We start from the raw sequence: 16,597 nt of genomic DNA on the forward strand, positions 1-16,597 counted from the left end.
ATAGCTGCAGAAGGACAAGCAAATCACTATCTTACGGTTCAGGTTTGTCATTAGAACTTTGAGATTCTCAGGTTAGTGCCTTTGAGGCATTTCCTAATGATGGGGGCTGATTCTGCAAGGTGAGGGGCGCCAGGAGGTGTCACACACTTCCATGCGCACAAACTTCTTAATGAGCCTTCTTCCTGACGCTCCTGGGAGATATCCCGGCAGCTCTGCAAGGGAGGGTCCAGACTTCAGGGTGCGAATGGTGGGTTTCCAGGGACTTTCCAAGGATGTGAAAACCAGATTCAGTATTCTGCTGGCCGGCAGACGGCAACCCTAGATATCACCCTTCCATACGCACGCACACACATATGCACACCCACACACACGCGTGCACACACGTGTGCACAGACGCTCATGGAAGTCCAGCCAGACCGCCCCACTGCAGCCTCGGCGTCGGGCTAATTGGAAAGTCCCGCGCTTTCGCGTCGCCACGCCGGGGACAGGTCAGGTCCGGAAGACGCCGCGCCGCCGCCGCCGTCCTGGAGAGGCCCCGAAGGGGGCGGGCGGCGCGCGCACGTGGCCGGCCAGGCCCGAGGCCGCGGCGGGGGCGGGGCCGACAGCCGAGCCGGACGCCGGGCCTTTAAGAGGGCGGGCGGGCGGCCGGCGTGGGCGGGGACGGACGCGACGACCCAGGCACAAGGGAGGCACAGGCCACGCCCCGACCCCGGCCCGGCCCCGCCCCGCAGGCCGCGCCCCCTCCCCCGCCCCGCGGCCCAAGCCTTCTCCGGCCGCCACTGGGCCGCGGGCGGGACGCCTGGGGCGGCGCGCGCAGGAGGAAGCGCGGCCGGCCGCGGCCCGGGAACAGCCCAGACGCGCGAGTCGGGAACGCAGGCCGCCGCGTCTCTTTCTGCCAGGTGCGCGGGGTTGGAGGCGCAGTCCTGGGCCGTGGCCGTCGCACGCCGGCCGGCTTTTCCTCCAGTTCACGCCGTCCGCCCGGCCTCTCGGCGCCCGGGGCCCGCACCGCCAGCTGCCCTGATCCGCCCGCCGCGCCCCCTTCCCGCCCCCCGCGAGTCCCGGCCGGCGGCGAGCTGATGTCCTGAGCTTGCCGCCCGCGGGCTGTGCGCCCGGCCGGGGGCTGCCTGGGAAGTTGGGGCGAGGCGTGCCGGGTATGCGCCATCACCATGTCCCGCCTTGGCTCGTGGCTCGATGAGGTCCAGTGGCTGGTCTTGGTGGTTCTCTTCGTCGTGGCCCTGGGCACGGTGGGCCTGTACCTGGCGCAGTGGGCGCTGGCCAGGGCGCGACCCTGCTCCCGGAGGCGGGCGGCGGAGCCTGGCGACGGCCAGCGCCCAGAGTCGGATGCGCTGCTCGCTTGGATCCTGACTCTGAACAGCTGGAGGAGCCAGTGGCAGGCTGCCTGGGTGACCGCCCTGAACGAAGAGGCCAAACGGAAGGGGGTGAGTTTCTGTGAGGGCGGTCGTGCTGCGGGGTCGGGCGCGGTGATCGCGGGTTGTCTTCAGGCTCTTCTTCCCCGGAGCCTGGCCACAGCCCTTGACTGCTTCAAGGGGCAGAGCATCCTTGAAAGTTAGAAAGACCGTGGAGACGGAGGACCCTCGATGGGGAATGAAGGCGGAGTGATTAGGTTTTATTAACCTGACGTGAAGCGTGCCAGAGGGACAGCCTGGCTGTTTGGAGGGATTTGTCCAGGGGCCGCTTCCCCTCTGGGTCTTACCTGCCCTTCCTGGCTGGCGTCCCAGGTGGTTTCCCGTATTCGCCTGGACACTGGACCGCTTTTGCACCTGATTTATGAATCACTCTGAACCAAATATGCTTCCAACTACCGAGCTGAATTTTACTCAGAATGTATTACCGGAAGGTTTGCACCTATTAAAATTAGTGACCATTGAGGGCCAGCCACTGGCCAGACGTGTGTTGGGGGCTTCAGGTACACATGATCGTCTCTGAATCCTCACAGTTCCTGGAGCAAAGGTGTCCTCAGCATTTTAGAGGTGGGGGAAACTGAGGCCTGGAGAGGTTAAGTAGCCTGCCTGAGGTTCCCCTGCCCATGGGTGGCAGAGGTGGGATTTGAACCCAGCTACCTGCTGGTTGGGATAGGCCTCCTTAAACCATTCTGCCTGGCTCCCTGACATTTCCTGATTGGCTCAGAACCTGTGATTGCCTTGAAATGAAGCTTCCTGAAAACTCAGGGGCTTAGTCTGAACTCTGCTGCCTCGGGCACCTGCGGTTGTGTTCCTGGTCTAGTTAATGACTGGGTGACTTATTGTTACTAAAATTTTAAGGCATCTTGGTTTAATGATGCGCTCCTGGTGTCTGCTGTTTCTAAATATTCCACAGGAGGAATGAAGGCCTGGTGGGTCTGGGCACTAAGTCTTTGCCAGTCCTTCTTACTCCGAGGTGTACATGCTCCTCCACCTGCTTGGGCACCCAGTGGAGAAGCCCACGGCCTTTTGCTTTGGAAACAGCAAATGCTGTGTGTCTAGACTGTCAGCCTTCAGAATACTCCATGGTGAGCCCTCTGTCTGGTCCTTGTGCCATGGCCTTGACTCATGTAGCCATGGACTTAAAAAACAAAAGCTTTGAGTGCGAATGAGCATAAATCCAGCAAAAGACCATGTTCTGAGCCCTGGGAAAAAATAGCCATGCCTTTTGGATGAAAAAAAGCCTTCAAGGTCATTTGACTTCCGTCTGCCCTGGTGCCTGGAGTCTGTGCCCCCGCTGCCAGAACTGGACAGCTTCAGAGGAACCACCCCATTTCTGGTGGGAGCCTGGAAGCCCCGTGACCTCACCTGGACAAGCAAACACAAATTTGTTTCCCCACGAAGCTGCTGTCATTGACCCCTGGCTGACCGGGTGTCCTGGGCCTGGGTTCTGGGGCTGAGTACACTGCAGGCTAGAGTTGTGAGCAGGTGACAGTCTTATCTCAGCTGGAAGAGATGGGGGTGTGATGTGGGCCACTGCTTCTGCTTCTCAGCCTTTTCTGAGCTGATCTGTAGGGTCCTGTTGTCGCCCTGGGGCCCTTGAGAGAGTCAGGCAGAGGCACACCCCTCCCTCCTGTAAGTCTGGGACAGTCCTGCTTAAACCATTCTGCCTGGCTCCCTGACATTTCCTGATTGGCTCAGAACCTGCAATTGCCTTGATTCGAAGCTTCCAGATTACCTGTGTGCCTGGAGGGCTGAGAGAGGAGGAGATCTGTGCCCTGGAATTTGTGGGGAGCCCTTCCAATAACTGGAGAAAATACCTGGAGTTTTCAGGTGAAGACCTTTCTTCCTGCGCCCTTGCATCTGTGTGGGTGGAGACCTCGGCTGGGGGCTAGAGCTGGGGGAGGTTAGGCTTATTGGCCTGTCCTCTGCTATTCACCACACACTGCAGAAGCTTAGACACTAGTTTTTCCAGAACTCCTGCCTGGAAGGGGCAATGATGTGCTGAGTATAAGCTCAAGACCCAATGACCCAATGTCAGACCCAACTCTGACAGCAGTTGGGTCTGAGTGTGGTATCAGGTGGCTCAGTGTGTGTGTAAGTGTGGTGTGTGTGTGTCACGCTGCTCTCCCTGGTACCTGGCACGTGTTGCTTGATTTGAATTCAAATGGAAGGCTCAGCAGGCTGATAGGATCTGGGTAACTCCTACTACGGCCTTGGCACGCCCCCTCCCCTGTCCTGGGCCATCCCGATTGCTTCACTGATGACAGTGTGGGTGAGCAGGCCCTGGTGTTTTCTTAGTGGGTGTCCTGACCCGGCAGCCAGCCCTGCGGGACTCTCCCTCTGTCCTCCCTTCAGCAGCTCGAGTCCCACTAATCCCCGATTAGGGTTGACAGCTCCAAGTCCGCATTGGGCGCAGCGAGCCAGCTTAGCGGCCCCCTCCTGCCTCCACCCTGTGCTGTTGTCTGTCTGCCCTGGCCCAAGGGAAGACCACTCCTGTCACTGGGGGACTGGCAGAAGCTCAGTCATCTCTAGCATCTTCTGTGCGAGATGGAGTTCTCTCCTGAGTGGAGCAGCTCCTCTCATCCTATCTTACCCCAGCTCATATCTTAGGACTGCAAGGAACCCTAAACCCTTTGGCAGCACCTCTTCCTTCTCCAAAAGGGGAGACAGAGGACTATGAACTGGAGAGACTTGCCAGTGTTGAGCTAGACCCAGGACCAGGGGTCTTCATGGTTCATCTACATCTGCAGGGGTCCATGGTCCCACATGGGCAGCAAATTTGACTTTGAGACTCAAATATTTCCTTCAGTTGAGCTCCAGCGAGAAAGGATCAAAGGGTACGATTGTTTAACACATCATCCCTAACAATGGGGCTCCTGTCTCCAGGGAGCTAAAGATGGTTAGTAACTTGTGGAGTCTCCTTTGACCCTGGATGACCAATGACTGAGGCCGGGCAGGTTCCTTGTATCAGGGGGTCCTGCAGGGTTTTGACCCTCACTCCTTATGATTAGACAGGATGCTGAGTTGGAGAGACAGATGAGGAGAGCACGGCTGCTCTGGCAGCACATGCCTGGTATTTGGGGAACACTGGCAAATTGCCTAGAGACCTTTGAAAGAATACACATGCCTGCCACCTCCCCCACTTCAGACTCAGGGAGTCAGCAGGGGTACAGGGAGCCTACTGTATGTTTCACAAGTTCCCGAAGCTAGCTCTTCACTAGAGAGAAGCTGCTGGACACACACGCTGTCCATAAGCCAACCAGCATTCAGTCAATCAAAGTCCCCCCATCCAACAACACCTCTCCACGCTGGCATTGCAGACACCTGACATCAGCTGCTCTCATTGCAGCTCGGCCCATGAGAACAGGAAGATCCCAGGATTGGTTCAGTCACTAACCTAGGAACCAATGCCCTGTTATCTGAGGGCAACACTGGAGGTTTTCCCTTTGCATTTGTGTGAATATTTACAAAGTGGTTTGGGGTGACATCACCCCAGCAGCAGTCCACACTTGACACCCGCCGTTGACTCTGGGGCTGCTCTTTCCACAGCAGGTCACCAGCTCTGAAAGCCAGAGCCCACGGTCCCGAGACCCCTACCCACGGGCTGGACAGAGCCTCCCTCCCAAGGCTGATGCTGTTGGGACTACATGCGGGGAGCGGCGGTCTGAGAGCGAGCCCCATGCTCTGGACCTGTCTGGGAATGGGCTGCTCGAGTAGGCCCAGGCCCTGGCAGGGAGGGTCATGGAGCTGTTTGTTTCTGTAGTCCTTTGCCCCAGGATTCTTTTCAGAGGAATGTTCTAAATGTAGATGACCAAGACTGTAGGACAATTTGTGGTCTTCATAAAAAAAAAAAAAAAGATGCCGTGTGAACTTAAACCATGGTATTAATAGCTCTGACTTGTATATGAGCTGCAGCAATTTGAGAAGTAAATAAAGTGACAGGATTTGGAGGTTTCTTGTTCTGTAATGAGCTTCCTTCAAGTGCTGCTCACAGAAATTCAAGGTCCCTGAGCACGATGGTGGCCACAGTGTAAGAGGTCAGCTGGTAAGAATGGGAAGGTGACCTTGAGTCAAGTCACTCTCCACCTGACCCTCAAATTACTCTCCTTTCTGTTGCTCAAACATTCAGGGTTCTTTCCTGTGTGGGGTCTTCCCACAGGGCATTCCTTCTGTCCCCAACACTTATTCAACCTTTTTCCTGACGATTTTGAACTGTGGTGCTGGAGAAGACTCTTGAGAGTCCCTTGGACTGTAAGGAGATCAGACCAGTCAATCCTAAAGGAAATCAACCCTGAATATTCGTTGAAAGGACTGATGCTGAAGCTGAAGCTCAAATACTTTGGCCACCTGATGTGAAGAACCGACTCACTGGAAAAGACCCTGATGCTGGGGAAGACTGAAAACAATAGGACAGGGGGTGGCAGAGGATGAGATGGTTAGATAGCATTGCCGACTCCGTGGACTTGGATTTGAGCAGACTCTGGGAGATGTTGAAGGATAGGGGAGCCTGGCATGCTGTAGTCCATGCGGTTGCAAAGAGTCGGACGTGAATGAGCGACTGAAAAAAAACAACAGCAATATTTCAGGTCTCAGAACAAAAATCCCTCCTCCCCATTTTTTGGTGAAGGCTGCCCCGCTCCCACCCCGGCAGCACTGCGTGGTCACTGGTGCCCTCATCAGCTCCCAGGATTGTGAGGGAGGCCAGAGCTCTGTCCATCCAGGCGCAGCCCACCCGGCGCGGAGTGCTCAGCCGTCTCAGGGCATGAATAACAGCCCCTGTTAGAAACTTGTCACCGAAGGGGAGAAACTGCCGTGATGTACATCAGCCCGTCTGGACTCAGGCCTCCCCTGCTTGGGAGCTGGCCAAGCCTGGGCCAAACAAGCGGTTTAATGTGCTTTGTTTTTTCACTTCTAAAGCATCAACCTAAAGGAGGCTCACTGATGACTCTGCAGATTGTCAGTAGAAACGAGGAAGAGATGCCAGTTCAGGTTGTTCTTTGCGTTCACCCATTCTCTCAGCAAGACGGGAATTCAGGGGAAGGAAGAGTGGGTGTAGTGTTAATGTCAACTAAAATGCAGCCAAAGCTAACTTCCACTCCCGCCAGCCCCCCTGGGTTGTTGAGGAGGGAGGGGACCTCTTGAGCTGCTTGGAAGAGCTGTGTGTTCTCTGCTCAGGTTGGAAGGCAGCTCTGGGGCTCTATGACCTTGGGCAAGCCCTGACCTCTCTTGTGCTTCATCTCTGGAAGAGGATAACTTTGGGTTCAGTCTGGGAAGCAGCATCCAGTCCAGATGAGATGAGATCTGTGTGAAGCCTTTAGCCAATAGAGTCAATAAGATGGGCTGCTTTCTTGTAACATCCCCTTAAAAAAAACTTGAAAAATTTTTTTACTGCTTTTAGATTTAGAGAAAAGTTGTAAAAACAATTCAGTCTCTATCCTTTCCTTATCCAGCCTACATAACCATACAGGGCACAATAATCAGAAACAAGAAATTACACTGGTACTGTTGATGCTGCTGCTGCTAAGTCGCTTCAGTTGTGTCCGACTCTGTGCGACCCCATAGACGGCAGACCACCAGGCTCCCCGGCCCCTGGGATTCTCCAGGCAATGGTACAATGTTACTGTAATTCACAGTACAATGATATTAACATTGTAACAGTATAAGAAATTAACGTTGGTACAGTATTAGTATAGCTCATAGTACAACATTAAAATTGCAACAGTATAAGAACTTAACACTGGTACAATATTACTATAATTCATAGTATAATGATATTAACATTGTAACAGTATAAAAAATTAACATTGGTACGATGTTACTATAATTTAAAATTTTTAAATTTATTTTTATTTTTGGCTGTGCTGGGCTGGACTTTTCTCTAGTTGCAGAGAGCTGGGGCTACCCCCTCGTTGCAGTGCATGGGCTTTGGGCGCACGGGCTTCAGTAGTTGCAGTACGTAGGGTCAGTAGTTGAGGTTCCCGGGCTCCGGAGCACAGGCTGTAGCACACGGTCTTAGTTGCTTCGAGGCCTGTGGGGTCTTCCCGGATCAGGGATCAAACCTGTGTCTGCTGCATTGATAGGTGGATTCTTTACCACAGCGCCAGTTCACAGTACAATGATATTAATGTTATTCTAGTATAGCAAATTAACATTGGCACAGTGTTACTATATGTCACGGTACAATGATATTCGCCTTGTAACAATATAAGAAATTAACAAAACTTTTTAAGTAAACAGAAGACCCTACTTGATTTCACCTGTTTTCCACCGGTGTCCTTTTCTTCTTCCAGGGTCCCGTTCAGGTCCCACATGGCGCTGGGTTTGTTGCTTTGTGTTTGTCTCCAGCAGCCTGTAAGAGTTTCCCCGTCTTCCCTTGTTTTTTCATGACCTTGACAACTCTGAAGAGTATTGATTGCTGTTTTGCCAAATATCCCTCAGTTCGGTGTTTTGCACAATTGGACTGCAGTCCCACAAGCCACAGAAGGGATGTGTCCCTTTGAGTGTACTGTTTTGTGGGTTTATGATGTCAGCATGGCTTACCAATGGGGACTTGGCCTTGATCCCTGTGTTAAGGTGATTTCCACCCATTTCTCTTCTTACATCTTATGTCTCCCTTTTCCTTTCTCCCTATAGTTAACAAATATCTTGGGGAGATACTTTGAGACTGCACAAATCCTGTTATTCCTTAAACTTTTGCACGCTGATTTTGGCATCCATGTATCTAGTCTGCAACACCTCTGTGGAGTTTGCCTAATGATGATTTTTTCTTTTTCTCTCTTTCCTTCTGCATTTATTCATTGGAATTCTGTTGCAAGAGAGAGCTGCCACTTCTCTTCCATCTATACATTTTATTGAGTATTTACATCAGTATATATTCATGGATATTTATTTTATTCTGTGGGTTACAGTCCAGTGTACCTGTGTTCAGTCATGTCCAACTCTTTGCAACCCCAGGAACTGTAGCCTGCCAGGCTCCTCTATCCATAGAACTTTCCAGGCAAGAATACTGGTGTGGAATGCCGATTCCTACTCCAGGGAATCTTCCCAACCCAGGGATCGAAACTTTGTCTCTTGCGTCTGTTGCCTCTCCTGCATTGGCAGGCAGACCCTTTACCACTGTGCCACTTGGGGAACCCCTATCATCCAGTGCCATCACTATTTGTTTTGTTGTTTAAACTGTTCTTGTTTTGGCCATTAGAAGCTCTTTTGTGTTCTTCCATCAATATATATATACATTAGCACTTCCTTGATGGATCTGAAAGATGTTTGCTCTAGACTCATCTTGTATTTTCTTCTTTTCTGGCCCTGGATTCAACCACTTCTCCAAGCAGCTCTGATTCCTTTTACTAAAGAATTATTTAGAATACAAGATTTGGGCATCAAGGGTGCTTATTACTGCTGGGGTCACATTGCTTCTAGACCCTCTTAGTGAACAGACCCAGGAAAGATATGTGTGGATGGCAGCATATTCATGTAACATGTCTCTCTGCCTTTATCTTCAAAACCACGCCTATGCTGATACCCCTTGTCATACTGCTGGAGAAAGAAGTGGCAAACCACTCCAAGTATCCTGGCTTAAAACTCAACATTCAAAAAACTAAGATCATGGCATCTTGTGCCATCACTTCATGGGAAATAGATGGGGGGAAAATGGAAACAGTGACAGATTTTTATTTTCTTGGGCTCCAAAATCACTGCAGATGATGACTGCAGCCATGAAATAAGGAAGCTGTGGTACATATACACCATGGAATATTACTCAGCCATTAAAAAGAATTCATTTGAACCAGTCCTAATGAGATGGATGAAGCTGGAGCCCATTATACAGAGTGAAGTAAGCCAGAAAGATAAAGAACATTACAGCATACTAACACATATATATGGAATTTAGAAAGGTGATAACGATAACCCTATATGCAAAACAGAAAAAGAGACACAGAAGTACAGAACAGACTTTTGAACTTTGTGGGAGAATGTGAGGGTGGGATATTTCAAGAGAACAGCATGTATACTATCTATGGTGAAACAGATCACCAGCCCAGGTGGGATGCATGAGACAAGTGCTCCGGCCTGGTGCACTGGGAAGACCCAGAGGAATCGGGTGGAGAGGGAGGTGGGAGGGGGGATCGGGATTGGGAATACATGTAAATCCATGGCTGATTCATATCAATGTATGACAAAACCCACTGGAAAAAAATAATAATAATAAAAAAAAAAATAAATAAATAAATAAATAAGTAAAAAATAAAAGACACTTGCTCCTTGGAAGGAAAGCTATGACAGATCTAGACAATATGTTAAAAAGCAGAGATATCACCTTGCTGACAAAGGTCCATATAATCAAAGCTTTGGGTTTTCCAGTAGTCATGTATGTATGTGAGAGTTGGACCATAAAGAAGACTGAGCACCAAAGAATTAATGCTTTCAAATTGTGGTGCTGGGAAAGACAGTTGAAAGTTCCTTGGATGGCAAGGGGATCAAACCAGTCAATCCTAAAGGAAATCAACCCTGAATATTCTTTGGAAGAACTGATGCTGAAGCTCTAATACTTTGGCCACCTGATGCGAAGAGCCAGCTCATTGGAAAAGACCTTGATCCTGGGAAGGATTGAAGGCGGGAGGAGAAGGGGGCAACAGAGGATGAGATGGTTGGATGGCCTCACCGACTTAATGGACATGAGTGTGAGCAAACTCTGGGAGATGATGAAGGACAGGGAAGCCTGGCGTGCTGCAGTCCATGGGGTCACAAGAAGTCAGACATGACTGAGCCACTGAACAACAAATACTGATACCCCAGTTTCCAGGTCAATGGCACAGAGTTCATTTTCATCTTCCCCTTTCCTTATCTCTAACTTCCTCCTCCAAGAGCGAGGCATCTAGGACTCACTGTCTGTAACATACTTATTTGGTCAACTCCAGCGGACATATAACGTACTTTCTGAATTGCTGACCTATACCCCCATGAGAAACACATTTCCTGGCTAGATTCTCACGTTTATGTGCAGCCAGGATCCTGTTTTCCACAGTTTCTCAGGTTCAGTCTGTTTCCTGCCCCTTCTGGCAGTTGTGTTCTTTACTTGCGTAGTTACATTTGTGTCCTATCTGGGGCTCCTCCCACATCCAGATTTTTCAAAACTCCGTCTTTAGCCAGTGATTTGGGATGTCACTCTTGTCACTGACCTTCTCCATACATGTTGGGGTCTATTCTGGATGCCCTGTGTTAGCCCCACTGGTCATCTCTGTGTTCATGTGCTGGTACCACACACTTGGAATCACTGAGGTTCTGTACATGCATGCATGCTAAGTCACTTCAGTTGTTTCTGACTCTTTGTGACCCTATGGACTGTAACCCACCAGGCTCCTCTGTCTATGGGATTAACCAGGGAAGAATACTAGAGTGGGTTTCCATTTCCTACTCCAGGGGATCTTCCCGACCCAGGGATCAAACCCACATCTCTCCCATCTCCTGCACTGCAGGCAGATACTTTATCGCTGTGCTACCTGGGAAGCCCACAGAGGTTCTGTAGTGTGAATTAATGTCCAGGAGAGCTTGTATCTTGTGTTTCTTTCTCAGTTGCTCTCCTGGCAATTCCTGCCTGTTGCTTTTCCTCGTAGATGTAAAGTCTTTCTTTGGTCTGAGTGGGGTTGAGTCTGGAATGAGGCTGCCTGCCCATGGACAGAGTGCAGAGATGGAGGGACTTTGCTGCACCCAGGCTGGGCTCTCTGAAACTCCAGGATCAATCAGAAAGGGAAGAGGGACTTTCGGGTCCTTATTTTAACTGAATCGTATATTTTCTTTGTGAGCCTGCCTCTTGACATTAACTTTCCTGGCAGAATATCTACAGGGTTTTCATTCAGAAGGCGCCATGGGTAAGAGGGTGTAGATGGCACCTGCTGATGGGCGGGGGCAGGAGATGACATCCAGGCTGCTTAAGTCTATGTGGTCTCTTCAGGCTGGTGTAGAAGGTACATTGTTTCACGTGCAGTCCCACCAGCTGTGGGGCTTCCCAGGTGGTGCAGTGATAAAGAATCCGCCTGCAATGCAGGAGACACAAGAGGCATGGGTTCTAGCTCTAACTGGGGAAGATCCCCTGGAGGAGGAAATGCACTCAACCCACTCCAGGATTCTTGCCTGGAGAATCCCATGGACAGAGGAGTCTGGTGGGCTGTAGTCCATGGGGTCACAAAGAGTTGGTGGTGGGCCAGCAGCTGTAATGACCCCTGCGAGGGCTCGGTCTCCCGCCCAGCACTGCGCTCTGTGCTGGGGCTGCTCTTTCAGCCAGGTGGCCTGGCACACAGGGTGATGTCACCCCCAAGCCACTGGCCAGCAGGTCACACCAAAACAAGCTCTGGTCATGGAGAACATCCGCAGAGCAGCCCCCAAGCCATGACTTCATCACTCTCGAAAAATAGATTTAATTCTCCCCCTGATGGTTTGTAGAGGTGAGATTAATGTCGCTAAGACAAGATGAGGTTAGAAGAACGTCAGTGACAATGTTCTGTGCCTGTAGGTGTACGCTGCAGCACTGGGGATTCTTAAGAAACAGCCCTGGGCTGACTTCATTCTTGCTCATCCCCACTGCACTTGCCAGGAGAGCTTTGCTGCCGTTTGTACCATTTCTATCCCCCACCCTTGATCTTGCCTTGCAGTTGGAACCAGCTCATCACAGCCGGGAGTCTTGGAAATAGATGAGATGTGGTGGGGAGCTGTGGGGCTGAGTCTTTTTTTAAAATACATGATCAGAACTCACTTGATGATGATGGGCTTTTCTGGAGCATGTCAGGAAGAGAGTTGAAGGAGAGTTTCGCTCCAGGGTCGTATTGTTGGCGTACGTGTTCAGCCTCATAAGAGAACTTATTTTTTAAAAAACCGAGACCTGGTTGGTAATCCAAGTCCTGATTTATTCTTTCATAAAGCATCAGTCTTGTTGCCTTGTGGTCATATTAATTGATTTGCATGTCCTGCATTGAAGATTTTAATTGCAAGAACCAAAATTTAATGCAGAATTTGAATGCAAGATTTTAGTTGCAAGAACTTGTCACCTGACAGGGTGACAAGCCATGGAGGACATTTCTGGGAGGGTATGAGAGGATGTGGAGAGCTGAAGGTGGAGTTAAACCAGGAGACCACAGTGGGCAGGAGCCTGGCAGCTCTGGGGGTCCTCAAAGCAGGGACTCGGGAACCTGATCCTTGAGCAGTACTGCCGGCTGGCTCATTTCCAGGCAAGGAATCCCAAATTCCCGGGAGAAGCACCTGTCTGCTCCGCACGGGTTCCTGCCCACCTGCCAGTTGGGCAGTGGGAGATGGGAAGAGGGTAACCTAAGGAGAGTGCCAGCACCCACGTGGGGCGGGGAGAGGTGATTCTCTGAAACCAGAGAGCTTTCCTAGAGAAAGGGGAGGACACAGCCCGTGCACCTGCCGTGCCCCACCTGCAGGCCGGCCGCGCACCCACCCTCCCGGGAGCCTGGGCTTCTCCGCTCTCCGTGTGAACCTGAGCTCTCAGGACCCCCTCTGCCGCCTTCATAGCCACATTTTTTATTTTGTCCCCGAGCTTCTTACTGATATCTGTCCATTGCTGCTCTTCAGAAGCACACATTGAACTAAATGAAGTCATATCACATCTTCTTAGATCTGCAGAGCTTTGCAGCAAGTACGTCATCTCCTTTAGAAAGTAGCTCCCCCCGCCGTCCCCCACCCTCCCAGTGCACCGTCCCCTCACTCCGCTCTTCTGTTCCAGGGCCCGCTGCTCCTCTGCTTCCAGGAGGACCTGCTGCAGCCACCCCTGGAGCTGACCGTGCAGCAAGTCTCCAGCGTGGCCCGGTCGGCCCAGGAGAAGGTGAGCCAGGCGCCGTCACCTGCTGGAGGCCTCTCCTCACCCAGGAAGCCAATTTAAAACCGGGGTGTATAACTGGGTCACTTTGGTGTACACCAGAGATTGACACAACATTGTAATCGACTATACTTCAATTTTTTTTTTTTTAAACTGGGGTGGGGGAATTTATTCTTAGAATTATTGAAAATGCCAGACCTCTTACACCAAAAAAATAAATAAAATATGGCCCATCATTGATGAATGGATAAATAAAATATGGCATTCCCACATGATGGAGTATTATTTGGCCTCATGAAGGAATGCGATTCTGACACGTGCTCCCACGTGGATGAGCCTTGTAGACATTCCACTAAGCGATAGAAGCCAGACCTGACACATATTACAAGATTCCATTTACATGAAATAGTCAGAATACATAAATCAATAGAGACAGAAAGTAGACAGGCGGTGTCCAGGGCCTGGGAGTGGGCTGTGAACAGTGACTGCTAATAGGGGTGGGATTTTAGGGGGTGATGAAATGTTCTAAAGGTGGTGCTGGTGATGTTCGTACAACAATGTGAAATATATTTAACATATATTTAATATATTTAAAAGCCATTTGATTGTATAGTTTAACTGATCAGATTACACATAAATTTATATACATATACATTTTATTAAATTATAAACATATAAAATGTTGTTTAATCACTAAGTCATTTCCGACTCCGTCACCCCAAGGACTGCAGCCCGCCAGGCTCCTCTGTCCAAGGGATTTCCCAGGCAAGAATACTGGAGTGGGTTGCCATTTCCTTCTCCAGGGGATCTTCCTGACCTGGGGATGGAACCCATGTCTCCTGTCCTGGCAGGCGGGTTCCTTACCACTGGGCCACCAGGGAAGCTCTAGACTTATATAGGTGCAGTTATAAGCAATATGTGAATAATTCTGTAGCATGATATATAGATTTTAGCCATTTAGCTATTACACAGAGTTTATATTGTAGTTGCTAACAGTTTACAGGCTGAAATTACTTGTTACATTGGTCAACTACCATAAAAAATGGGAATAATTTTTTTTAATAAAAAGTCTCTGTGAAGTGCTGAGAGACTCTTAAGTATAAGCTTCCCCTTGGATCTTGATATTTTATTGTCAAGTTAAATGCATACCATTTAGCAGACTGTGAGGAGGAGATACCTGGGTGGCCCCTGGGCCCAGAAGGAGCTCCCACCCAGCCCCTGGAATCTGGTCCTTGTGTGTCCCCACCCACCCCCACCCCGGGTCAGCTAGAACATCATTTGTACATTTCAAGTGTTTATTGTTTTGTATGTACATTTTCACAATAAGCTTTCTCTTTATAAGAACATGGCAGTTTGAATGTTCACCCAGGTTGATTTTGGGGTCTCTAGTTCATTAGCTGGAGAAGGCAATGGCACCCCACTCCAGTACTCTTGCCTGGAAAATCCCCTGGATGGAGGAGTCTGGTAGGCTGCAGTCCAAGGGGTCACTAAGTCAGACATGACTGAGCGACTTCACTTTCACTTTTCACTTTCATACATTGGAGAAGGAAATGGCAACCCACTCCAGTGTTCTTGCCTAGAGAATCCCAGGTACGGGGGAGCCTGGTGGGCTGCCATCTATGGGGTCGCACAGAGTCAGACACAGCTGACGTGAATTAGCAGCAACAGTTCATTAGCTGGAACTGCGGTTTACGACTCGGTGGACAAGGGCAGCTTTGCCCACCTTCCGCAGATGAACAGTGAGATGGTTTTCTGTTTTTCACAAGTGCAGCAAAGCTGCCCTGAACTGTCTCCTGAGTCCTCAGACTCAAGCCTGGGAGTATCTCTGCGGCAGGTGTGGGGGTCCTGGGTTGTAGGTACACACAGTCGGCTCCACCATGGATTCCAGAATCGGTCACCCAGGCACTGACCCAGCGTCCTTTGCCCTGGAGGTGCAGAAGGGCTCTCTGTCCCCATGCCCTGGTGGATCCTGGAGTCTCAGAGCTCCATAACCCCTGCAGGAAGCATGGGAAATCCCTGGGAGATGTTGGGAGAAAACTGGTGGCAACAAGGCAGGATGCTGGCACCAGTGCAGCCCGTGAGAGCTGGAAGGGGCCCTGTGAGCAGATGGTGCAGTGCCCGGGTGTCAGAAGCTAGGGGTCTGGGGGCAGCTTCCTGTAGGCCTGACCTGCCTGAGTCCCCTGCTTGGGATGTGCCCCTGTGCATTGATTGAGTACCCTATTATTGACAAATAAGCCTCAAGTCCCTTTGTGGTGGACAGTTTCTGTTAGCTGATTTCTGACACTGTCAGTATTAAGAGAACAGAGCTCAGAGACTGGCCTGGAGATGCTGGGGAGGGAGCAGGGATTAGAAATGGCCACAGACCATTTTTAAAGGTCCTGATATATAGATGGTGCCAGAAACGCTGCCTTTGGAAAGTGGATGGTTAAACTGTGTTTGTTTTAATACCATGGCAGAAATATTGCACACCCATCAAAAAGTTGAAAACAACGTATAGAAGTACACAGGCTTTTTTTTTTTTTTTAAGCCCATCATTAACTCTTTTTTAAACACTTAATTAATTTTTACTGTGGTCATGCTGGGTCTCTGCTGCTGCCCTCGGGCTTCCTCTAGCAGGGGTAAGTGGGAGGCTGCTCTTGGCTGCGGTGTGCAGGCTTCTCATTGCAGTGGCTTCTCCTGTTGCAGATCACGGGCTCCAGGTACACAGGCTTCAGTGGTTGCAGCTCGTGGCCTCAGCAGTCATGGTACATGGGCTTAGTTGCTCCCCAGCGTGTGGGATCTTCCCAGACCAGGGATCAAACAGGTGTCCCTTGCGTTGCAAGGTGGATTCTTAACCATGGGACCACCAGGGAAGCCCTGCATAAAGTTTTTTAAGTCTGCCCTCTTTCTCCTTGCTCTCAACCCTCCTTCCTCTGCTCCCTGCAGGTGGGACCACGGGCAGCAGTCCACACTGTGTTCTAGGAAGCTTTTCACCCAGTAAACTTCTGGGAAGTGCACACAATCTTGTTTTCTTTGACAAGTTTCTTCATAGTTCTTGACTCCTGTGTTTTCTTGGCCAGAGAGGACCTGAGCGCCTGCCAGTACCTTTGTGCTGGCATCAGGGCCCTCCTCTTGGGCAGGCACCCAGCCCCCTGAGCAATGCAGGAAAGTGGGTTGAGTGTCGTGGTCCCAGGGAACCAGCTCAGGGGCCCTGTGGGGATCCACCTGGCCCCTGGGAAGTGGGGAGCAGGATACCCCCAAGTGCTTGGATCCTGTACGCAACCTCTTCCTCTCTTGGACATGCATCTTGACTGGCCACAGCCCATTTCAGGGTACCCACTCTCAAAGCAATCGAACCTGGCTA

General features: G+C 50.7%; 1 protein-coding gene across 1 annotated transcript in view; it reads left to right on the top strand.

The window, feature by feature from the left end:
* Positions 1-691: 691 nt before the first annotated feature.
* The window catches only part of C2CD2 (C2 calcium dependent domain containing 2), a 63,646-nt gene continuing 47,740 nt past the window's right edge, over positions 692-16,597 (top strand). The window contains exons 1-2 of the mRNA XM_043874481.1: positions 692-1,439; positions 13,162-13,260. Of these exons, the coding sequence (XP_043730416.1) occupies positions 1,167-1,439; positions 13,162-13,260 (372 nt within the window). The 5' untranslated portion in view covers positions 692-1,166. The remainder of the gene's footprint in view (positions 1,440-13,161; positions 13,261-16,597) is intronic.

This window comes from Cervus elaphus, chromosome 19, assembly GCF_910594005.1.
Source record: "Cervus elaphus chromosome 19, mCerEla1.1, whole genome shotgun sequence".
NCBI classification, from domain to species: Eukaryota; Metazoa; Chordata; class Mammalia; order Artiodactyla; family Cervidae; genus Cervus; species Cervus elaphus.